General features: G+C 39.5%; 1 protein-coding gene across 5 annotated transcripts; it reads right to left on the reverse strand.

Annotated features, from left to right (window-relative positions):
• Positions 1–124: 124 nt before the first annotated feature.
• On the reverse strand, positions 125–26293 carry LOC112553707. 5 transcript variants are annotated; one of them, XM_025221104.1, is made up of 19 exons: positions 26096–26291; positions 23121–23375; positions 16332–16412; positions 15946–16056; positions 14229–14285; positions 13354–13695; positions 12623–12663; positions 12283–12420; positions 11824–11893; positions 11538–11679; positions 11094–11129; positions 10588–10740; positions 10104–10217; positions 9318–9332; positions 7615–7662; positions 7416–7517; positions 5655–5747; positions 4346–4471; positions 125–2540 (listed from the first exon to the last, which is right to left on the reverse strand). In XM_025221104.1, the coding sequence occupies exons 2-19, from the start codon at positions 23184–23186 to the stop codon at positions 2386–2388; spliced, it is 1890 nt and encodes a 629-aa protein (XP_025076889.1). In that variant the 5' UTR covers positions 23187–23375; positions 26096–26291; the 3' UTR covers positions 125–2385. The 5 variants fall into 5 exon arrangements, with proteins under 5 accessions (XP_025076889.1, XP_025076886.1, XP_025076887.1 ...); XM_025221101.1 differs by having other exon boundaries at positions 2398–2863; positions 26096–26293; XM_025221102.1 differs by lacking the exon at positions 9318–9332 and having other exon boundaries at positions 2398–2863; positions 26096–26293.
• Positions 26294–26312: the final 19 nt, after the last annotated feature.

Genomic DNA, 26312 nt, shown 5'->3' on the forward strand with positions numbered 1-26312 from the left:
GATTTAGTGAAGTTGAAGAATTGGACTACTAGCGTGCTGCTACTACTGTAGTTTCCATGATAGCTTGCTTGGTGTACCCAGATGCAGACACTTGGAGTCACTTCAAAATGAGATGAAACAAAGCTTGCTATGTAATACTTTAATAAAAACATGTACAGGACATTAAAAAGTAACAACGGACCTTAGATGCTTATCACATGCAAGTCCTGATATTTTCTTTGCAGTCTTTTGTGTCTCCTACCCGCCTAAGCCCTTCTGACAGCAAATCTTTGCCACCTGGCATTTTTTCATATTGTCGCCACTATGCCAGCAAAGTGTGCAATAACTTGTGTACTGGCAGCTACGTACTTTGCACAGGTAGCCTTATATTGGTACTACTGATAATGCAAAATCATCTGCATTATTACACTACCAATGGCCCTTGCAGCACAAGAATAGCCACGTCAGAAAGTTACACTACAATACACAGACATCTATCATCACTGATGACATGATGCAAAAAAAAAAAAGTATGGAACACAAAAAACCATTTTAGTGGAAGTCCTGTTGAAGAAAGCTTGTATAACTTTCCTAAAATCCACATTGAAGAAAGTCTCCATGTTTGCCTAGACACTTAACAGAAAGGAATCCTATTTCAGACAGTATTTATATTTTCATGTAATAAGTAGAAAGGTCTGTAGCCAGATTAACCTGTTACAAATCTGTTGGCCTGTTCTTACTGTACTCAGTGTTAGTACAAAGGTAATAGGGATACACCTTTCTTCATTCACACGCATTTGTTCATGTTCTAAAATTTGCATGCCCTTCTGTTGCTGTGTGGATGTGTTTATATCATTCTTGTTTCATTCAAGCCACAACCTTTGGAATAGCTGGTAGGATAGTGACAAACATTTTACTAATATGAAGTGCAAGATGTGGGCAATATGTAGGCTGCAAGTGATCAGGATGATTTATGACATCAGCAGTTTACCACATCCATGAAATACTGAACTTTAAGCAGGTGTAGATGGTTACATGATGTTGCACACACAAACACATAAATATATAGAGGAGAACCAGTATTCGCTTAGTACAGGACTTGAGTCCATGATCAACAAACGCTACCAAAAGATATGAAAAAGTTCCAGTGGATAAAGGGGAGAGGGGGAATGGATTTTTACGCTGAGCCAGCAGCTAAGACTATATCATGGCAAAGCAGCCAGCCCTGTAAACAGATGTCACATGCAGAGAGAACAGCGTGCCCAAGATCTGAACCCAGGACAATCTTCACTGTATTGGTGGCAGGTGCTTATCATTGCACCATCGGACCGCTTAACCAGTTGAGGGATATGCAAGACTCCTTTGATGTTTAACAGTCTTTTTGTTATTAATTTTTCACTCAAAAGTTTTACAACAAACTAGTGCGTAGGTGAAAATAAGTGAAGAGCAAGGCAAGCAGGATACTGGGAAATTAATGTTTTGTGTTTTCCATGGCAGTGTTCTTTCCTGTTGCATTTAATAATAACAACAGTTTGACTTTCCTCATTATCAAGGCAGTCTCAAAGTGCTTTATACTTTGCTGAAAAACAACTCAATAATTACTGTGAGCACAAGTTCTGACACTAAATGATCACAAAGTAGCTGAGAAGATCCATGAAGCCATAGGCAGGATAAACACAGAACTACAGTGGATGTCATGTACACTCAAGATTCAAAATCGAAACATTTGTGTTTTAGCAACAATCTTGCTTGGGGCTTCTCTGTTCAAAAACTTTAACATTAGCATAAATGGGTTCCAAAGACTCCTGCTGAAACAAAAATTGCTGATGTCATTGCTTCCACTGGATAAACTTTTCTGCTAGATATTGTGACTCGACAAATCAACTGAGTACTTCAACAGTGCACAGGCCATTGAAAGTAAACCACATACTAAAGCTGCATCCCCTGCATCCTCATCCTTAAGGACGTGCTTTTCGCACTTGTGTACACAGTTTGGTGGCATTCTTCCATTTAAAATATTACATTTTATCAAAGCATGAGAGATTTCTTGTCCATAAAGATGGATTCTGTTCTTGTCCTACCAAGTGTAGGCAGAGAAATCGGCTCTAAACTCGCTCTCAAAACTATTAGAAATTTCTTAAACGGCAGTGTGCATTACCAACTATGTGTACGTGAATATGGATATTGAAATACAATAACCTTTAAAGGAATAATCTTAAATCTCCTTTTATAGATTTCTTGTCACTAAAAATCACAGCATGACACAATATTTATGTACTGTAATCATGTGCTCTACATTGTAATGATTACTGCTGGAATGTAAATCACAAGCCTTAAAGGACTTCTGTCACCTTCAGTTTGTAAGGTGTCCTGCCAGTTCAGAATGCTACAAGGAAAAGTCCACAGTCAATTTTGATACAGGTTTTCATATAGTTTGTCACTTTCCTGATTCACAGTGTCTTCAACTTGATCCACTTTGCTCCTTCTTGCTTCTAGTTTTTTCCTCAGCTCATCTTGCATGGGGCTCATGTTGAGAGCCAACTGGATAGGGCCTCCCTGACCTGGTACATACATTAAGTCATAAATTTCTTCATCTTCTTCTAGCACAGGGGTATAATACACATCTGCACTTTGTTTCTCCCCATTTGAATTTCCGCTTTCACTAACTGAACTGCTGTCGCTCTCCTCTGCACTGCTGCTATCTGATCAGAGATGTCAGGGGGAAGAGGGAGGGGAATGCTAGACTTTTGTGATGTCCAGCGCTGGCGAAAGCGATGCCATACAGTTGGACGTAAAGGCAGGGGGAGGGATGTGCGTCTTGCGGGCACATCAAGTGGCACAGGTGAAGCAGAGTCTAGCTTGAAGTGTGATTGGTTAACAGCAACTGTGTGCATGACATTGAGAGGAAGGAAGAAAGCATCACATAATGAGTAAAGTGGGTAATATTTTGGTACCATGGAAAATGATAAAGCAATTCATTATACAGAAGGAAACAAGCAGGCATTTAGAGTAACACAAGTGGATAAGCATAAACCATGTGTTTTGGAAAAATGAAAATTGTAAAACAAGTGCATTTTATATATATATAGTTGATCAAGTAGCAGTGCAAACAGTTGCAGCAAAACAGGCGTGCACATATTAGCAGAAGCGTGCAGACAGGTGGTGGTTGTCATACAGGTGGGAGATGTGTCCCATAGAAGGTACAGATGAGCACATGGAACAAAAATATGGCAATAATGATTATCTAAAATGCAAAATGCTGAGAAATCTTTTTTTACAATTGTTCGAAAAGTCTACTGGGAGGTCTCTTAAAATTATTTAAGATATCTATCGACATGTTTTTCTCTTGATGCTTAGCATTTTATAATTGCTCACAAAAAGCATAAATGTTTTTTGACTGAGGTTTAATGTTGGTGGGAAGAAACATACGTAGTGTCAAACAATTCAGCTACACATGTATTAACATATCTAGAAATATCTACAATCCAAAATACAATTTAACCTTATATGGCCCTGCGAAACATTCTTTTTCTTTCTGAAGCTCAACCATTGTTTGCAAGGATGTTCATCATCTTTACTGGCTAAAGCATTTAGGTATAAGAAATACTGAAGGCATAATACAAAATGACTCAATACTTACTAATCAAGAATATATAATCTAGCAAGCAAGAGAAAGCTACACAGAATACAAAGCCAAAGAGAAATAGCATCATTTTCAATAAAAACGGTGAGACGGAACTTTTGCGTGTTATTTTTGTCAGACTTAAGGAACTCAACCATTGACAGTCTGGTTGCCAGATGACAAAAGATTACAAAAGCAGCAACTGGTACATCAAACATGGATGCACTTTTGTGGGCCTGAGATAGAGTGGGTGTGATGGGTTTGGAGAAAGCAAACATATCATGTTTACATGGACATCTTTGGAACCCACCATCTCCCATTCCCCCACCCAACAAGCTGGGGTATAGTAGTAATAATTGACAATGCATAATCCCAACACAGGCTTTCCGTGATTTTTCACTGTTTGGGAGAAAAAATTTATCATGGGTAGACAAAGAAAAGGGGTATCTTTAAGAAATAATTCTAATGCCACAGATGAGCAAGATGGTTGTACGAACAACCTTAACAAGAGTACTCATTACAAGTGTTTTATGCCATAAAATGTAGGAGAAATAAACATCTGTACTAGCATCCCCACACACATCATTAAGTGATGTTTAAGCAAAACTCAACATTCACAGCTAATTTTCTGCGTCAGTCACTCTGAAAGTGCCAGATTCACAGGTTAACCCCAAACTTTGCTGTTTAAATACACACTGAGACAGAACAGGAAGAATGGTGCCATCGTGGCTGACATCAATTTACCTGGAATGTTAGTGCCGTTCACTCCTTGGTCAAAGGACTGGCTTGTTTGCAAGGGTAGTCCAGGGCGTGGATTAGATTGCCTTTTTCCTTCTGGAGTAACCATCGGTGGCTTTGTATTTGCAATCACTGCAAAAATTAATCTTATTCTTATTGCATCTCCAAGGAAATTCTTTCTTTTATTACAATATCTTGCTACTATACAAACTTATGAGACATTTTCTTTTAATAGTACCTTTTTCCCATCTAAAGTAACAATTATTTTATACAAATATAGCACAATTCATTGACTCTATTATATATGTTATTTCACAAGACAGGTAAAAATTGAATTAGTCTTCTGTACCATATAAAAAACTTGAAATTTATTGAGAAGTAAATGTGACAAAAATTTTGTATGATGGGAAAGTTGAGTGATATTAGCATATTAGTTCATGGGACCTAGAGTTTTAAAATGCTTTTTCTCAAGGGCATGATAGTGGCTGCTTCTTTTAACAACTGGTAAAAGTTTGCTTGGTCTTTACCACTGGCAGATGTCTATAAATGAAGAATTTAACACAAAGATTGTCATGCAACATGCAGAACAAAGGATGCAGCCATATACTTGATTTTCTATGGAATTAGTTTATTCGTTGGAGGAAACCTCAAAGACAGCCAATGCTGACAGACCGACTCTTCCCCCATCCTCCTAGTAGCTCGATCCTTAATTGTTTGAATGTATGAGATATGGCTTTTATTATGTTAGTTGATATTTTTTGTAAAGTGCTGTGAGTCATTAGGGAGCTGAGCTTTATAAGTAATCTTCATTGTTATTCTCATATTTGAATAGTTGAGTGGTTGGTAAGAGTCATATGGCATTTGGGTGTACTAATTTATTTGTGCATTGTAATGCTAGACACTTTGTAAATGCATTGAGCTCCTTAATCAGAAGGAAATATAGGTACATATTGAATATTTATTGTTAATATGTTTTTATAAAAGCACCATGAGATTTTCCAAAGGGCTGGGATATGGCACTACACAGTATAAACAAGCTTATTATTATTATTATTGGAGACAGAAAAACAGTACAAAATTCTTCTTTTAAATTTGGATGCTGATTTGTTTTTGTACCATTACTTGCATTGATGATTTAACACAAAGTAAATGAACCCTCATCAGCTTCTTGAGCAGATTAGTTAATAGAATCATTTTGAATGCTTACACTGAAAAAGCATGTGAAGGTAAAGAGCAATTAATCTCTTGCATTAAGTTTCCATGGGGGAGCTTATTCTGCTTGGTTGATGATAAAGGAAAACAATGGGTACCTCACCTTTAGACTCCAAAGAAAATGATGGCAGAGTGTCAAATGGCATGGGCATAGACATGGACCGTTGAGAATAGCGAGGGTGTGTATTGACAGGACCTGTCAGTACACATCTTATTCTAATATAGCTTTCTTTCTGTGAACCATTAATATTTTATACTTTTAATGCATATAGCCCTGGGCCTGTCAGAAAGCCTTACATTATTTTATATTCAATCAGCTGTGTATCATACAGTTTGAATATAATCAGCATACATATTTCTCTTACAAGTGCACATTTCATAATTTAATTTTTTAAAAATGATCTTTGTAGTGTAGCTCACTTTCATTTACTTATGTCAGTAAGGCATTGTTATTACAGAGTTTGTTAGTAATGAAATTTGTTAGTAATGATCCCCTTTTGTAAGTACAAGCCACTTTATGTGCATTAATAGCACTGTGCATCACCATGTATACATGTATATAGCTAGTTGCCTTGGCTGTTGCTGTTGTTGCTAATGCTTTCCATTACCAATGTTGCTGCTACTGCGTTCTTTTATCGCTATAACCATTATAAAAAAATTGGACTCCATTGATGTAGAACATTCACAGTTCACCTTTACACAAAATTACCTTTATACTATCAGGATTATCATTCTCTGAAGTAATGTTTATAAACAAGAGAGGTTTTGCAGTCAATTTCTAGAATTTGAGGAATGAGTCTGATACTTGCAGAGATTATTGGGGAATGGGGTATCATCAATGGATTATTATCACCAATTATTTTACACAACTATTACAGTCTCCAAGTGCACCATTAAGAGACAGTGTGTGCTGATATTCTTGGCAAGCAAAAAACTCAGATTTTAATGCATTGTTCAGGAGACTAATGCACACAATGTACACCAATTCGATAAAATCTAGCAGTCGTGAGCAACCATGGTATTGAAAACTATAAGCTTTACTAATAGAAAATGTGGCCTTTATACGGTGTATTACAACTAAATGACTGTGCCCATGGTTCTTAGATGAAACTGTCTTCCTATGACATGCATTTTGATTTGCTGTCTGAAAATGCTTATGATGGTGATTTTATCCCAGAATCTAGGTTTGACAACACCAGGCATATGGCTGCATACTATGTTGCAAGGCATGAATAGCATGAATAAATGATTCCACCACATACCTGGAGAGTTAGTGATGTCCAGTATACAGAGCACAAAAAAATTAATTGGATTAGTTAAAGCATGATAAACATTAAAGCAGAACAGCTGTTAGTAACGGGAGGAAACCTGCTATAAGAGATTAAACATAAACCTGAGGCATGCACGTTTGTTAATAATTCAGGGATTTTCCCAGACACAAAGGCACATGAATCTACAGCCATTTCAATACTATTGCAACCAGTGCAACAGAGCAATATACACACACCAGGATTTGTGTGTGTGTAGAGACACATATACTTAAGGGAAAATTTAAGAAGTCATGAGAAATCATTGAAGCAAATAATATTTACAATTTACTCTTCATTCAGCTGACCAGTCAAAAGCATAACTGTGACATGCAAATAATTTGGGTGTCCAATTATAAGACTAATCATGCAAGCATGAAAGACATCATGCACAAAGTTCTGCAAGTTCTTCTTCTGTTAGGATTTATGAAAGAGTTAGTCGAGTTAGTCATCAGGGGTAATCTATTGTTTGTGCATAAAGAGTACACTGCTATGTAGTCACAAGAATGTATAACAGAATTATTTTGGATGTGTGTGCATAGTTACACAGTACTCACCATTGCCATTTTTGGTAGACTGGTCGTCATTTGCATAAATTGGTTGATTTAGGTTAAGTTTTGGGCGATCCTTTGGGATTTCCGGCAAAGGAGGGGGTAAGTCTGAAATTAATTTTAAAAAGCACAATAAATCTGTCTCTGTCTGTCTTTCACACACATACACATGAAGAAACATTGAGAGAATTCCCAATTAACTCACCATCCAAAGATATTTTTTCCAACTGGTCATCAAAATCCTTTATGACACCTGTGAGACAAAAATAACTTTTAAAAGCACGTCAAGTCCTCAATACAGTCTGAAAATGTGTCTTAAAGAGGAGACATGTCTCAGTAAGGATCCACACATCAAACATCATGTCTCAGTAAGGATTCACACATCAAATATAAAGCAACAGGGGAAATTACTGCTGATGTTCAAGTAGAACTGCAAGTGTAGTGGCAAAGTAATCTCTAATTAACTTCTGAAAGGCCACAGGAATATATAGATGTCATTAGTTAACGTGCTGAAATCTTTTCACTAATTTTCTAGGGCGAAGAAAAGCATAAGTGGGATGACTTGAATTTTGTTTTTAAGATGTCACAGAAATAAAAGGAGATTTGGTCTTTTCAAAATGCATAATTAAATTCTGATGTTGAAAGGTTTATATGAATTATATCCTACAAACAGAATCAAGTTAATGCACAGATTATGAGTTTTACAATTTTGTAAATGTACGACAGTTGGCAATCAAGCTATCATACAAGGCAGTCAGCTATATATGTTGTCAATAAACCCCCAAAATGCTTCAGTGACCTGGTTAACTGTATCAAATAAAAAGGTAAAATGCTTCTACAAATTGTCTAGTTGTAGCTTTAAGGCATGCTTTAGTATTTCTAATGAACAGACAAAAAAAAACATTTTAGGATATTGACTGGGTTTTGCCAGAGAGTTGATCGATATTAAAAGTCTAGGCTACATCCTAAAGGATCTACATGGAGTTTCTGTGAATCTATACAAATTTATAAGCAAAGAAAATTATAAAAAAAATATCTTCCAGCATGTAAAGACAACTGGATAATCTAGATTCCAAGCTTATAAATGATCAAGTTTTGTGACACTTGACAGATGAAAGCATTTGGGTAAGAATCTGGCTAGCATTCATAGGATTGTCTTGTTTCCACTCCACGTTTGACCTCTTAAAAGTATAATAGTACCAGTCTACATGTAATAACTGTGAAGAAAGTGCAAAAATAAAGAAACATCAGGGCTGCGTATTAACATAAATTTCTCACATTTATAAATGTAAGAATATTTATAATCATATCTTTCTGCCATTATTCAATGAATCAAAAAATGTCCTAACACCAAGCTAGAATACTTTTTTCTGCTGTTATTGCAATAAGAGGTGTATCTATATGTGACCACTTTATAATAATATTTTCTACATGTACTACTATTGGAAATATGTTCATATCATTGTGCAGACTATAGCGCATCAAAATCTTAAATTAAAGATCACACTGAGTTTGCTTATGTTCTTACACTTGCATATTAGACATCTGACATTTTATGAACCTCATTTGTCAGAGACTTGCTTAGCCATGCTACAGAGTGAAGCATGTGTGTTTGGATTGCTCACGTTAATGTCAGTCACTGGACTTTGATGGTCAGCTTCCAAAAAATTTCTCAAAAACTGTATTTCTTTTTTGAAATTTTGAGTTTGAGGTGTGAATTAGGAATAGAGTCCTTAAAGCCAAAAGCATTGGTTTGATCTTCAAACATGCAAATAAAAACTTTTTGCAAACTCACTAGGAAATAGTAACTATATACAAGCATGCTTTATGTTCATGACATACTCAAGCTTCAAAGTGTTAAAGCAGTTAAAGCATTAAGCAGTTAAAAATCTGCAATACCTTACATACCCAGAACAATGTTACCTTAAACAAAAACAAAAACAGTCCTATGATTACATTAAGAAAGGCCTTGCCTTATTGTAGCAGACATAACTAGAGTGTGGATATTTAATGATGTTAGTTAACGAGGTCCAATTACACTGTATATTGTCTTCCAATATACACAGTTAACATTTAACATGTACCATCATTAACCATTCTGAAATGGATGCAAATAATTTGTAAAATACTTGGGAAGCAGTCCTAATAACTATTTTACAGCAAAGAAATAACACATTTTAGTCAAGATGTAACAGTACACCGAACAGGAGAGTATATAGTTAATGAAGTAAAGATCAACATTCATCAGCTTAATTTGACTCTCAACCAGTGACTGTTATTGCTTTAAAAATGTGATATCTACTTGCTCAGATAAAAACAAGTGGACACTAAAAGGCATAAAATTTACAAGACCGGGCCGTCCTAGGAGACATCATAATGGTGTGGTCACCCTGGGGAATTTGATGTCACCAAATGACCTCTTCAACTGTCATACAAATAGTTTGAGCTACTCAAACACTACGTTCATAGGAACTAAATTGAGTATCTAGTTATGTACAGGGCTGTACATTACTACTATAGGAAAACAATTTTCCCCCAAAACCAGCTAGTCAAAGAATGATCGCCTGACTTTTCCTGGAGAATTCATTATTCTTTTTTCCATAAAAGCCTTCCAATGAATCAAGCATGATACAGCTCATACAAATCAAATGAAAAAAACATTTTAACAATTTATTAGTGTGGCTCAACTCTTACTGTCTGTCTGCATCTGCAGCTGTATGTCTGACAGAGTACGCATCTCACTGGGCTTGGTAGGTTTTGGGTTGCTCATTGTCTTAGGCAGACCACGACCAGCATTGCTCAGTTCATCTGAAGTGAAGTGAGATCAGAGTATGTATCTGACCCTCTCTCAACTACTGATTTGGTCATTGGTTATTTCCTCTCACACTGTCTGGTTCTGATTCATTCACATGCAAGCACACTTGCAGGCATATGCTGCCACCCACACCCACACCATGAAGTTTGAAGATTAAATAGTCAATGAGGGATCTGAAGTGCACCTGAGAATACAGTATTATTGACATATACTTTACTGTGCAAAAAAATTACAGAAAATATTAAAGTAACAAAAAATAGTAAGAAAGAAGGTGCTGGCTTGCTGGAATAGTGAGGGATTGCATGATTGCGCCACATGGTAAATTACCATCCTCTTCCAGCACCTTAGAAAGAAATTACTCACTTTTTCGAGAGGACCATGTTTGGCTCACTTGACTGAGGGATTGTCTGTCCGACTCGCTTAAGCATATAGGAGGTGGGGGTGGGGGAAATGCTTCTGAGAGGTCGCCTTTAATAGCCAGTGGTTCTTCGTACACACCATCTTGTTCATAGGAGCCTGTCAGTGAAACCGCTCTTTCATCAAGAAGGCCCCAAAATATCCGAAGACATGAATACATGGATTTTATTTGCTTTTATAACTAAAACAATAGTGGCACATATGCTAGGTAAATTCTGCTTTACAGCGTGTTTGAGAAATCAGACACTGGAATTTTTATACAAAACATTGATATGAAAAAACATTCTGCCACTTAGAAAAGTAAATCCTAGCATGAGAAAGTGAAATATAATGGGGAGTTGGCTAGCACATTTACTTAAGAAACAAGTAAACAAAATGTTAATGGTAACATCCCTGCTGGTTGTCTACTGCAAGTGTTAAATTTAGTGGGAAATAGGCTTAGAATTACTCACTTATAGATGAATTCTTATCAATCATCTGACAAGAAGCTGAAAAGCACAACATACATGTGCAAATATGTAAATGAAAGCAGGCACAGAAAACTTTGTGATCATAACAGTCAACAAGCAGTGTTATAAAAGGATGATCTTAAGCTGAATAAATATAAGTGCTGATGTTAAAGAAACAGGAGAAAAGTGTTTTCTTGTTTCAGGTATTTTGAAAACATTGTACTATTTTATTAAGAGAAGTAAATACCCAATATTTTCACCATGAAATTTGCACTTAAACGACATCTTTAAATATGTCAGAAAACTACTGCAAGACTGAATATGCATGTGCACGCACACCACCACCACCACCACCCACACACACACAGAACAAGAGACTGAGAAAGCAAGGTAAAAAAAGAGGGACAAAGAGAGAGAAAAGCATATAGGTTTATAAAATCTACTTACGAGGTCGAATAAAGTCCGCATAGTGAGGTTCATCAATTCCTAATTCCTGCAAACTGTTTGTCTTTAGTGGAAATGTGGTGGCCTCGCCTGACATTTTCTGGAAAAAGCTCATCACCTCTGACAGGCATTTCATGGGTGAATGCTGAAACCCAGAATTGTCTTTTATATCTAAAATTTATCAAGTGTAACAGCAAGGGAAGAATATCGCTAGCATTCATGCATAATGTTTAGTTAATGGCCAGCCATTCTCTAAACAGTTTCAAGACTAACATCCGTGTTCGCTCACCTCATTTTGCACTTTGATCTTGTACCCCTCTGCCACACGGATGATTTCATAATGTAAGACCTCTCCAGTTCTAAGACATAGTGAATATAGGGAAATGGTACTAAATGGGATTATTCTGTTATTCACAATTTATTGTCTTCAGCTTTATTTTAACGAAAGAAAAAGACAAAAGTTGTAAAGTTGCAATATTTACATGGTGCACTTTCCTTCCCTTTTACTAACAAAGACTAGAACATAATTAATACACTTATGGAAAAAAGTTTTCTATCCATTTGTTTACTCTAAAATTTGGGACAGGCTTAATTTTTTTTAAAAATCATGCTGTACATGACTGATGTGTACAATCCTAACATTTATGAGAAAGTTGACAACAAACAAACAAACCAAAAAACAATAAAACCAGGGATCAGTTTAACTTTAACCAACTGCATTGAAGTTGATGACTAAAAGGTCAAAAACCTTTTCATGCACTTGGAGATAGCATAGCTGCCAGAAATGAGGTCCCTGGAGCTTAGACGCATAAGTGTGTTGCCTTGTGTAGGATTGGACTTCAAGATTCGTTCTGCCAGCTCTGGAGAACACTTGGGAAAGAACCAGCTGAAAATGTATTGGAGAAGTTACTGCATCATAACTGCTTAATGAATGTTTGCTTATGATAAACTTGTTCCCCTAACCGGATTCATTTTTGCAGAAATTAAGACAAAAGTTCCTTTATCAGTGTGGATTTATCACCATGCATGTAAATTGTGCAAGTGCAGTTTTAATGTTGACTGTTTTCTAATGTTGTCTTATCGCTTACCTAGGAGTTTCATTCCTCCCATCTGTATAGAACTTGTGTCTCTTCATAAATAAAATGAAAAAAAGAAGAGAGAAATTCAGCAATCTCATAGCTGAATGATTAACAGGAAACATTCTGTTTCTATTAAAAACACAACTTAAAGTGCTTGCACATTGCACAAAGTGAATGCATTAAAATTAGTTATGAATACTATAAACAACATCAAAATATTTTTAAATGATTAAAATAATAAAATAGTTAACAAGGTTAAACTTTTTATTCTGACTAAATACTAAAATCCCTCATGTTTCCTGGATCATTTGTTTCTCTCAAAGTTTCATTCATGATCCAGTCTCTCTCAATCTCAGCAGTAAGATTCATATCCCTGCTTACTTTTATCTGCCTCATCATTCACTTCACTGACACAAATTTCTTGGATGTCAAAGGTTTTTTTAAGAATAGCATTACCGCTATAGTTTGGTCTTATAGGGAAAATCTCTCTTTCGTGTGTGTGTGTGTGTCTTTTTAACCCATTTGTGTTTCTAATATAAATATTTCTCATAAGAAATACAGCCTACGGGTACCACCAACCAACACACCAGCCAAATGTTGCAAAAAGATTCATCTAGCATTATTCTAGCAACTATCTCGAATTAAATGAGCAACTAGATGAAGTTTTTTTGCAACAGTTGGCTGGTGTGTTGGTTGGAGGTACCTGTAGGACTGCTGTGAGCCTAATTTTTTACTCTTACCATGAATGGCCCCCCGCTGTTCAGATCCAGAGAGTCGCACTCACTGATGGAGCTCCGAGTGGACTTGTTGAAGTCAGCTGGACTGATGTTTGGGAGAGGAGGGTCGAATTCCGCACTGGCCGTGCTGCCGCTGCTGTCGGACCTCTTGGACACCTGGGAGACTGAATTGCGGTTCAGGCTGGTGGGGGCCGGACTAGTCCTCTGATTGTAGGCGTCAGTCTGTGGGATGGGGGGAGACAGGAGGGCTACACCGGCATCAGGCTGACGTCTCACCTGGTTTATTTTTCTTTGAATCTCCTGAAGTTCTCTTGGGCTTAAGATGAAATCTCCGCTTACGATACCCTACAAATAAAGCAGAAGCCATATGCACAGAGTCTTCTGGTGGACGGGGTGGAGACACGAGGGAAACAAACAATTGAAATGATTATTAATGAAATCGTACATGTGATGCAAAAGTCCTGAACAAAAGTCATGTGATGCCTTGAAAAAAGTGAAGGAAATCTTCATTTATAAAACCTAGGTAAGAGAAAGCGGAAAGTTATGCTCCACCTGATTCCAAGAGTTCTGCAAACAAAGGGACATCACAGAACATATATCTTGACTCTAAATCACCATACTCCACCATGCTCTGACTACATCATTATAAACATTTCATGACAGCAACATACAGGTCAATGTTGGCTATAGTTAGGTGAGGTCTCACCCTTTCAATGACCCCGCTACTCCCATATGGAGAAATCACCAACGATTATTACTCTTCGAAGTAACTGCATGTTCGGTCACGTGACCCATGTTCGGGGTTCAGTCCACCCGAATTAAACTCTTTACTTCATGGACTATGAATAAATGTTAAAAAGCGAAATAAATGTACTTACTGTGAAAACACCTGTAAGGTATGCTCGCCATAGCTCTCTCTCGTACGGTGTCGTTACCTGTGGAGGACAGCAAACAAATTTTATTCACATGAAATAATGCTTCCCGAAGGATCTAAACCAGCGGTTCTCAACCTGTGGGGCGCGACCCCCTGGGGGGTCGCGACGTGCCTACAAGGGGGTCGCGAAGGTGGTCCTTTTTTAAAAGTTTCTTATACCGGTATTAGTGAAATTAGCTTAGATTGTGTAACCGAGTGGTGAGGGCGATCAAACTCAAAATCGCTTCTCCCTATTCAAGTACACTGTCTCGGCAATGCAGTGACTTCTCACTTCCAAAACTCAAAACACAATCCCACTCTCAACAATTAAGCCTCCAATCTCCCTCCTCTCGCCTTTTGCCCTCTCTCTCCCCCAATTTCTCATCGCTGACTCCCCTCTCCCTCTCCAGTCACACCTCTCTTTTTAAAAAAAAAAAAACATCTAAAAGGCACGCAGTCAGGAAACGTCCATCATTCACACCCTTTCCCCTCGCACGTGCTCACTGCTCACTCCTAGTACTCTAGGACCCTGACAGAAGGCCATGACCAGACAGTGCGGGGTGGGGGCTTAAGAACGACCGATGGCTGCTGCTAATGGCATATTTATCGGACATATTTGAGAAGCTGAACGTTGTGAATACTTCTCTGCAAGGGAAGGACACCAACATGTTACAAACAACTGACAAGATGAATGCTTTCGTCCGAAAAATTTCGTTGTGGACGCAAGAGAAAATATTTTTGATGTTTCCGTGCTTGTGTAAGTGCAAGGCTGACAACTTGAATCTTGATCAGGTGAAAAATGTAATTATTGCCCATCTAAGCGGACTGCAAGAAAGGTTTCAGTATTACTTCGCTGAAATTGATGTGACTAAATACGATTGGATTCGTAATCCATTTCTGGCTGATCCTAGCACAAGCGGGTTGTCCACAGAAGAAGATCAGCTCATCGACCTTTCGAGTGACCAATCCCTGAAAATGGTCTTCCAAACAACACCAGTGCCAACATTCTGGATTAGCATCAACGGTGAATATCCTCTCCTTTCTGAGAAAGCAATGAAAGTTCTTCTGCCATTTTCAACTTCGTATATGTGTGAGCAAGGATTTTCAGCATTGGCTGAAGTCGAAATACAGAAATCGTGTGGACGCAGAGGCTGAGCTGCGAATAGCAGTGGGTACGAACATCGCACACAGGTTCGCTTCTCTATGCAACAGCAAGCAGGCTCAACCTTCTCATTAATCAAAGAGAGTGTCCAATAAAATTAATAAAATAATATTTATTAGCACCGCAGAATTTGCTTTAGTAAACTTTCATTAACAGTTATACTTCTTGCAGATACGAACTTTGTTCTTCCGTTGTTGATTTCTACGACGCGGCGTTCGAGGTTAGCTAAGGCTCCCCCCCCCCCCCGCTCTTCCACCGACCTAGCTGGCTAAGGGGGTCGCGGACGTACCGGTGTTCGTCAGGGGGGTCGCCACAAGTAAAAGGTTGAGAACCGCTGATCTAAACATTGATTAATGATACAGAAGGCACAACATCGCTCGCGTCCACACACACACCAATGAGCATCCCAGCATACACACAAGATTCGCCCAAGCTTGGACCAAGCTTGGCCTTGGCCGAATCCTGCGTGTTTGCTTGAATATTGTGACATCTCTTTAATACCACAATACGCAAAACTTACCTTAAAAATATTTTTCTTATTGGAAGTATGGATTTCAAACTTGCAGGCATGCTTTTTGTCGTCTTTGAACTGTACTGAAGAATTCTGGTCCAGACGAAGTGTTCCAATGTGCTGGAAAGCGTTCAAGAATGGTTTAGGTGATGAAAGGACTTCTCGAATAATTAAATACACGATTAAAGAATTTCAGGTAACAAATATAGTATTAAATATTGTCTGACATGTCACGATGTCAGCTCTAATCTGGATGTAATTTTGAGGCTTGCAAAAACAATAAAGTGTGTGAAAAAGCACGTGCACCCTTGTCAGGATCGACATTCAGAGCCGCGCTGACGTGCAGGTCACGTGACACAAAGATGTCCTGAATGTTAACTGATTATTATACTTACGTTCTCTAGAGTTGTGATTTCTGAATGGAAGAGAAAGATGATGCCATCCTTTAGCACCGCCCACACAGACTTCCATTCTCTCTGCAACAAGAACAGTTTTAGTTTGTTTGTTTGTTTTTGAGGGAGAACGGTAGGGTTGGGGTGGTAATGACGTCGACGCTAGATTTTACAACCTACACATATACAGCCACATCACCGCCATATGATCATATCACTACATCCACATCGTTACATAGATGTATCCTCCCTCTCCCCTCAATCTTTCACATTTTCTTCCTTCTTTCACTTCCTCTCCCCCTCTCTCTTTCATCCTCACCCTCTCTCTTTTTCTGCCTGCCCTTTGTTTATTCCTGTCTCTCCCTCCATTTGTCTTTTCCTTTCTGCCGTACCCTCCCCACTTTCTTTCTGAACTCTCTCTCTCTTAAGTAGGTTGTATACCAGTTCATTTAAAAAGATTAATTATTGAGTAGCCTATCAAATTGACAGTATTTACATTTTCTTTCTTTTTTCTTTTTGTGTGATGCAAGGGCGTGCACAGAAAAGAAAAGTATATTTAGAGAAAAGAAGGAGGAATACTATCATATACATCCCAGGTGCACAAAATCACCCCCAAGAGGCACAGTCAATGCTTTCGGAATTATTGTTGTTAAGTTTTGGAACCAGTTAGGTTCACACGTGTGCCCCACAAGTCAAAGGACACCGCACCAGCACCTGTCCAATTTTGCCGGAGCGTGTTGTCCGCTTCGCCGACGCTTGTCACAATGTATAAACCTCGCTACAGGGTCACGTGACGAAAGGTAAGTGTCCCAAATACGCATTTCTGTCCTCACATCAGTTAGTTCTGCTAATTTCAGTGACGCGCATGGTTGTGAGACGACTGCGCAGTGTGCGCAATACAATATTGTGTTAGGCACGTGAGGTACTGTGCACGTGCTCACTCATGTGCACGTGACTGTCAGCCTTGAGAAGTGTCGACTGTTGTTGAGACTTACTGAAGGTGCTTACTTTGACAACAAGCATGTAATGGCGAATTCGGCTGCGATCGTGTGCATGCCTTTGTGTGTACAGGTGTGATTGTACAGGTGATACCGAGGTATGAACATAATAATAATGAGTGTGGAGGAGACTGGTAAAAAAAAAAAATGGTAAAATATGTTAAATGCGGTAGAAAGCAACACACACACACACACACACACACACACACACACACACACACACACACACACAGAGAGACAGACCAACAGACAGACCAACAGACAGTTCTTGTTGTGGGATTACTTTTTTTATGTATTTTTTTTCCAACTAGGCCGCGAAATAAACTGATTCGCGAAGGCTCTGGCACACAAACATACGACAGGTGTCTGTGTATACAAGTAGGTGTGTACATGTATTGAGGTGCAGTGATCCATGTTGGTAAGTATTCAGACAGGAGTACAGGGGTGTCTGCCGAATATTTGTACATGTATGTGTGGGTTTAGTAAGTGTACATTTTCGTACCAAACCCAATAAAAGTTTAAAATTTTAAAGTCTCCCTGCTGAATATGTTTTCAGCAAACCTATTTTAGACAAACAAATTTCCCATATTATCTCGGTCAGACTCAGTACACGTCAGGTACAAGGAAGTTATTGACGGCGGGTGTCTGGGGTCAGCTGCATCACGCGCCTCCAGGAACTAACTTTAGGATCAACACCAAGCAGTCGGTTAAATTCTTCATGAGACATAAAGTTGACAGTTTGGTCTTTAGCCATTCAGCTAGTGTCTAGAGGTGTACCACACACCGGCCTTATGGTCACGTGGTCTGCCACGAGCGCCAAGTCCCAGGACAATGGGGACAATAGTTTCAGGTATTTGGCATTGCAGTCCGGGCAAAACCCGGCCGTGCACTGAGCGAAACTTTGTGGATTACCTGTGGGTAATTCACACCTTGACAAACATATCCAATTGATCAGGACTAAAAATGGTCTGCTCGGCAGTAAACATATTTTCCAAATGTGTTTACCATGACAGTGTAACTCCTGTCGTCACTAAAGGTATAGAATGTGTGCTGATCCTTCCTTCTAATGAAAAACAATTGTCTTCTTGATTCTGGAAGCAGAAGTCTGTCAAGATGAAGATCACATTACACTTTGATAATGGAGTGTCACTAGCTACTTCCTATTTTCTCCATGAAAGTCAACAAACTTCTCATCATTATCCCTCCAACTCTTCTTCGTAATCAAAATGTTGTCGCTGACATGGTGGAGGTCTGTTTCTTATCTGTTTCTCGACTACAAGCAGATGAAGTTCTTGCTATCGGGTGTGGAAAAGAGGATAAGAGCCACTTTTTGGAGATGAACAACTTGGGGGAAGGTGGGAGGGAGAGGAGGAAAGTAGGAAGTTGATGTTTTGTCCCGATGCAGCAACAGTTCTAATTGTCACCTTGCTGCTGATGGCGACCAGAGAAATGTAACATCACACACTCAGTAGGTTCATCTCATCTAGTCTGTAAACATCACTCAGATATGTGGAGAAGTGGAAGAATGTAACCAGTTATGATCGGGACAAGTTTGTTGAATCAGGTGAATTCTCTCTCTCCTCTCTACAAATATCGCACACCCCCGCTCCGAGGAGACGAAGTTGTCTTTTCTTTTGAAGGAAGACAGGGAAGAGGTGGTATGGAATAAAATTACTATACATTTGATGGTTGAGACAGATCTGAACAAATGTTGCAAAATAGCAAGAGTACAATAATATCAGAGCTGAGCAAACAATACCGAGCGATGAGTTGCTTTTGTGTTTGTCTAGTTCTAGTAGATTCTCTCTTTCTTACATTCTCTCTCACTTCCTCTTTCTTTCTCAATCACACACACACACAAGTCATTGGGGTATATGTTTGTGCTGTGTTTATCTATTTTGCCCTCGAAGAAAATCTAGATGACTTTTATGATTCTGCTTTAAGCACCAGTGGAATAACTGTCAACGAAACTATTTATCACTACAACGGAAATGTCACTTGATAACAAATTGATAACAAAATATAGTTCTTATCTATTTCTTTCCTGTAAGATTAATCCTTGGGAATATTTTAAAAGAAAACTAACAAACATATTACACGGAAGCTGCTATCAAAGCATCTGACATTTATCCGACACATTCCAACCACATGTAGGATATCATGAACTCATACTTAACGCATCTTACACACCTGATACTCACTCAGGCACGTGTTCGATTCACACACGACACATACTATTCGACTCATGCCTCACAGATATCAAACACATAACTGACACACATCAAGCAATAGTTGTCACGTGACTTCAGCAATGCTTCTTGAAATGTTCCCCCAATGTCAGCCTGAAACATTCTTTATCCCTTGTCTTATTTGAGCCTGAAACTTTCTCTTGTCCTTTGTTCCATGCCAGGCTGGAAACATGCACTCAAAGCCTGAGAGAAAAAAAAAGTTCACTTGTGTCAGAGCAGGGAAGTATGGCTGACAAGGAGGAAGCGCCATGAGCATCCTTCCCCTCCACTTCCAAGAGAGGAAAGAGTGACCAGTGAGCTACCGCGCCTCCCTAATGACTTCCTGATGACCCAAGGACTGGTAGTATGCACTAAATCAAATGTTGTTGTTGTTGTTGTTGTTGTGATAAATGCTCAGTTACTGAACAGAAACTCTTCTTATAAAAACTTTTACCAGGAAAAAGGACTGACTGTAGTTTTCCTGGGGCCAGGTGGGTTTATTTGCGACAGACTCACATCAGCGATCGCTAGTCTAGTGACGTGACAAACACATCAGCGACCGCTAGTCGAGTGACGTGACAAACACATCAGCGATCGCTAGTCTAGTGACGTGACAAACACATCAGCGACCGCTAGTCGAGTGACGTGACAAACACATCAGCGATCGCTAGTCTAGTGACGTGACAAACACATCAGCGATCGCTAGTCTAGTGACGTGACAAACACATTAGCGATCGCTAGTCTAGTGACGTGACAAACACATCAGCGACCGCTAGTCGAGTGACGCCACACAGGTCAGTGGTTGCCACTCGCTAGTGACGTCATTATGGAAAAAATCAACGTTCACCGCTCCGGTGACGTCACACAAGCCAACGATCGCTACTCCAGTGAACACGTCGACTGATCACGTGGCAGACGATAATATTATAGAAACGCAAGCCCCGTGAGATCGTAGTTCTGTCACCACCAGTGCGATGTCGGTGATCAGCGAACGTGTGATACTGCGTCTGATGACGATTTCTAACAAAGCAGTTGTTCCTCTGACATTTTTCAAAAGTAGGAAAATGTTTTGCAACACCTGTTCTTGATTGCCGATGCTAAGGAAATGTCGTGACTTGCCAGGTGTCGAGACTATCAGCACAGTTCGTAGTCTTCAACCAAAAACATCCGGTGTCGTCGTCGTTGTTGTCGAGGTTTTCTTTACACAAATTTGTCTTTAACTCAGGCTCCTTGCACACAGCTGTCTTGCTGACTTCAGCTCTAACCCTTGACCCCTGATGGCAAAAGTTCGCTATTTCTGTACAAGCTGTCAGACATAATGTTCGTCATGGACAACATCTTACAAGTCAGCCCCCCATGATAAGGACACCCATCACCCACTCAACTCCGTTTCCCCCGCTGCAGCTGTCACAAAGAATTGATGGCGACATCGACGGGCTGCTAACTCGCATTTAACGCTGATGTGTCATTCAATAACCGCAGTCAACTTTGTGGCGGCTGTCTTTTTTGTTTATTTTTAAATACACATGTACACAATGGTCACCAGTCCTAAACTAGCTTATTTTGCAATTAATGTTTACACTTTCATTTCCAGACTAGGCTGCATGGTTTCTTTGAAATTGCAGTGAGAGAGAGAGGGGCAGGGGTGGGGATGATGAAGAAAGAAACCTCGAGTACCTGGAGAAAACAAATGGACGCCATCTCTGTGAACAGAATTCGCCCAGAAAGGAGATCTGAACCCAGGACCCTACTAGTTTTCGTGGGGACAAGAAGGATTTCTACCACTACCCTAACCAACTGTCCTCATCCACTGCTTTCCCATAAAAAAATTCTCGGTCAGCGATTTTTAGAGATGGTCGTAAGTGAACCTGATTACAGGCGACAATTGAGAGTCTGGGTTTTCAATGTTCGACCAAAAAAAAAAAAAAAAAACTGTGTTGGCTACCAGCCAGTCGTCGTCGTCGTCATCTAACGAATCTGTGCTTTGAGTGATGTTAAATTGAATGAAGCCGCACTGCAGCGTGGATGGGGACTGATGAGAGCCATCAAATCTGTTCTGGACATAAAAATGACTGATGGATGGGCACGACTGTTGCCAGCCTGTGAGTAAGTGGCACCCGCACCTCGTTAACCTGCTTGATTCGGACCAACGACCTCGTTAGTTCAAGTGTGAGGAGGGAGGAGTGGGTAGGAATCCTGAAAAAAAAAAAACTACCAAGAAAATCACTAATTACATTTCAACTTCCTATTAGTTACTTCTTGATGTTTTTCAAGGTATATTTTTCGCTTCTCTCTACTTATCAAGTATTTATACATGAGTGTGTGTTAGCTTTAAATAGTTTTCATCTTCTGTCTGCTTCTCTTCTTCTAGGACCATTTCACTCTTGTTTTATTTACTTCCGGTCTATATCCATTTTGCTCTTGATTCCTTCGCTTTCCTGTCGATATTCATTTCGTTCCTGTCTCATTCACTTCCTGTCTAGGACCATTTTGCTCCTGTCTTATTCACTTTCCAGTCGATATTCATTTTGATCCAGTCTCACTCTGGTCCTCTAGCTGTTCCTCTTATTATTCTCTTCTTCATTCTCCTGTGTCTATTCTAGTCCTGTCTCCCTCTTCTAAGTCCATCGTGTTTTTTTCAACCTTTTTTTTTTTTTTGGAAGCGGGGTGGTATTACGTGGCTAAGACATGTAAATCAAGGTAAAACACATCAATATATATATAGCTAGCACTTGACGACATTAATAGCAGCGACAGTACAGCAGTAAGTGCATTCACGTTTAAAAAAATACTTTATATGTATATATAAAAGATAGTCCTACATCCTGAAGGCACTAAGGATCCAATAAGGATCCGGTTTTCTTTCTGAGGAGTGGCGCCCATGTCTTATTCCTTGTGGTGGAGGTGGGGTGTGTAGGTCTGGGAGGGGGAGTGACGTAAGCTGCGCCACACAGGTATCGACCCAGAAAATGGCCAAACCTTCACCTTCCGAGGCTGTTGCTGTAACCACTAGGCTGCTCTCTCTTCTTATGTAGTATGTAGGCATAATGTAGGAATCAATTAACTGTAGCGAATCTCACCACCACCCTTTTTATCAAAGTTACCTCTCAGATGAATGAGTGACTCCCCCCAAGCCCTCTTTCCCTCCCCGGCCACTCCAATAATAGCTCTGCGGTTTTCCTATTCCATTCTGTTGTTATGAAAGCGAGGGTGCTAGGTCAGTGAGCCGTCTTTCCCACATTCTGATGACAAGATATGCTCACAATGATAACCAAAGAGAAATGGAACTGAAAAAGCCGGTTTAGCATAATCACACGCGCGCACGCACGCACGCACACACACACACACGCACACACGCACGCACGCACGCACTTCCTCATCACGTTTCACTCACTAACCCACACATCCTTACAGGGGGGGGGGTTGCTTCCCTGTATTAAAGTCTTAGTTGCTAGTTTGTTGTCAGACAACCACCCACTCACCCCTCCCTTCTCCATCCCCTCCCGCCCTCGTTTCCTCACTGTTCCAATCTTCATCGGCAAGAAAAAGTAATTTTGAGTCTTTACCTGTGAAGCTTTATACTGCAACCATCCGGCATGCAGGCACACATGCTGGGTGCTGTTGTACTCCATAGTTTCGGGTGGCCGAAACGTGTAAGGACAATCGGCTCCCTTGTGACTGAGTTTTCTTTTGAGGTGTAGGCTTTGGTGAGGTTCTCTCAACTTGAAATGTTGTTTAGACAGTCGTAGACTGACACACGATCACTTGTACACAGCCGGTGACAGAACCTCGCAGTGTGCGCTTCTCAGACCACGACTGACCTGTGTAATAGATACAAAAATCACGTGACAATTTTGATGGATGGATGATGGATGGATGGATGGATGGATGGATGGACAGAAAATATGAGAGAAGGGAGGTGGAAAAAAAGGTTTAACTGTTGAACACAATTTTCAAGAATTAAGCTTAGCCATCTGCATTATGTTCGTATTCTATCTTTTCCCAAACCTACAGTTTGAGGAAGACCTTGTTTTTTCCATACATACACAATTACAGCATATTAGACAATCTTCTGACAATGTCTCGCGCAGCCGACAGCTCTAACCTTACTCCTTTTTCATCGCCGTTCACATCAACTAACCCCACTTTCTGTTCATTCTTAAATCGCGATATTTCTCTGCTATCTCTATGTGTAAATATTTGTTATTAATCCTTAGAAACTTTAAAAAAATCTATGTCAAGAATGTACAGGTTTGAAAATGTCGGGGACGTTAAGTTTCAGAAGAGCGGTTGTTGATTTTCTCGTGAGACTTCATTTTGAGTGCGAGAAGGCCATATAAACGTTATTAATGACGTCACCACCAGATTAGGTTATCGTCTTTTTCCTCTGTCGAGGGGACTCACAGGAGCAAAGAAGTGTTTTCCTCTGCTTTAGTTTCCTTAGAATGACTGACACTTCAATTGAGCAGACAAGAGAAAGCATAATGGGTCCCTCTTTCTCTCTCTCGCGCGCGTGCGCGTGTGATAAAAAAGATTAGGTGCAATTACTGGGCCAACATATTTCTCAAAACTCAAGCCCAGAGTTCAACTTTTGACCTTTCGATCTCATTATGTGTGCGCAGGTTGATAGTGAGACCCTACACAGTGTTGTCTAAACACTTATGTGTCCAAGCAACAGCTTTTTTTTTCACACCCACCAATATGTAATGGAAAGAAAGTTTGTTCCTTAACCGATGAATTCACGCTCATACCCACCCACCATTTATTAACCCCCTGGATCTGTATATTCTGTCCCAACCTTATATTTGATGTAATACAGGATTTAATAGTCCTGAAGCAGTTGAAAGATATCACGTGTCACTAAAAATACATCTGGAGAAATGAACAGGTGTCTGTTGACAATGAAGTTGAGCATTATTGAAAGGACACGGGTGAGTAGCGGGAATAGAAAGTCGTTATTTCTATGAGCTATCGTGTTATCTAGGGACACACGTACACGACCAGGAAGTTCAAGACAAGTACCCGAAGATATTAACTATCTGAGCCTCCACTATCTCGGAAGTTTAAAATCGTGACCCCGGGTATCTGGTGAACTTTATCTGGAAGTTTTGAAACAAAAAACAAACAAGAAACAAACTTTCGTAACATGTGTATCACCGAAAATAAAAACGAACGAAAGAAAATGAATAAATGGATGAAAATAAAAGGTGGAAGTAAGGAAGAAAGACCGGGGAGGAACTGAGAAGAAAAGAAAGAACTAAAATTCAAGAAAATTAAACAACAGGTTATTTTAGTATGAAGGTGTTCTTGATGTTCAAGACATACGACGTTTTGAGATATTGAATTAAGTCTTGAAATTAAGTCAATTATTTTATGGATTACAAAGAGAAGGGAAACGACGACGATGACGATGATCAAGAGAACACGTTCTTTTATGTCACAGCCGCGAGCTGAGAACCCAATAATGTCCTCCGTCTTCCGCGACCTTCTGAACCCGACAAATATATGACTACCACTTGGTAGCTCTGTACACGTGTAGCAGCCATGAACTATTTACCATAGTCACTCGTATAAGTATCATCTCGACCTCGTTATCTGCGAAAGGGGACATGAAATCCCCGAACATCAGCAAACATGTGTACTTCATCCCCAGACCATTTCAACCTTAACCACCATCGAAATCGAAAGGGCGCTTTTGATCTATAAATGTTTTTTTATTAGTGATAATAATAAGCTTCTTACTTTGAAACACTGTACTTTCAAAGTTTTTTTACATGCGTTGCTGTAAGCCAGAACCATATTTAAATGATCGGTTTGCTTGAAGATGATGTGTAAACGATGATTTAAACAAAACGGTGAGTTTTACATACAGGGAAAGGAGTGCATTGTCGTTAGAGAAATAAATGTTTTTATATTGCATCTCACATTTAATAATAAAAACATTAAATAGTGGTGTGTCTGTTCAAGATTTACTGGGAACAAAAATAAATTGTGTTTGGTGAAGCACAGGATGAAATTCGAGATTGCAAGAAGCCAATAATGGTAAGGGTCTGGTTCGGGTCAAGTATGTCTCTCAGCACTGAGAGGCGTCTGAGGGTGCGAGACTTGTCTTTAGAGTTATTTACAAGAGAGAAAAGTCTTCTTTTGAGAGTGTGAGTGGAACAGAATGACTTCTAACCCCTCTGAATACACAGGTGTGTCGTATTACTTCAGGGATTTAACACACCTCAAGAGAAAATAATAACAACAAAACACACGCGCGAATCAAATTTGGAAGTGTGTATCAGACTACTGACGTTCAGTAGTTCAGAATGGGGAATTCTTTTCTCTTTCAGAAAGTCCAAGCGTCAGTAATTTATTTATTTATTTTTGCGTAAAACACGAGAAACGACTAGACGAAACTCTGGCCATATTTATAGTGCTGACCAAAAGTTATATTTTTTTCAAAGAAATTACCAAAATGATTACGTGGTGTGTTCAACTGCTTGTTTCTATAAACAAATCGATTCCTCACAATAATATACAGGTATGCAAGTCCTACCTCAGCCAACAGGTACCATTTTGCCCCCTTTCTGGCAACACCTTGAAAAATCCAGCGCTGAGCACTTCCACTGCACCACAACCGTTGAGTCTACCTGAGCAAGCGCCACAGGTGAATGCCACTACCGATGTGACAACACCGTCGTTACCCAGTGGCTGCCACGACCCCCTAACACTTCCCTTAAAGAGCACCTCTCCCCCAACTGTTTGGCCGTCGG

This window comes from Pomacea canaliculata, linkage group LG13 (assembly GCF_003073045.1).
Source record: "Pomacea canaliculata isolate SZHN2017 linkage group LG13, ASM307304v1, whole genome shotgun sequence".
Classification (NCBI taxonomy): domain Eukaryota; kingdom Metazoa; phylum Mollusca; class Gastropoda; order Architaenioglossa; family Ampullariidae; genus Pomacea; species Pomacea canaliculata.

What these genes read in the sequence shown, in the direction of transcription:
- LOC112553707 (XM_025221101.1), bottom strand. Translation starts at nt 23,186, where the DNA reads ATGGAGTACAACAGCACCCAGCATGTGTGCCTGCATGCCGGATGGTTG. An exon ending in TGCAGTATAAAGCTTCACAG is followed by an intron (nt 16,413 to 23,120) that starts GTAAAGACTCAA and finishes TTCTTGTTGCAG; the next exon opens with AGAGAATGGAAGTCTGTGTG. An exon ending in AACATGGTCCTCTCGAAAAA is followed by an intron (nt 10,218 to 10,587) that starts GTGAGTAATTTC and finishes ACTTCACTTCAG; the next exon opens with ATGAACTGAGCAATGCTGGT.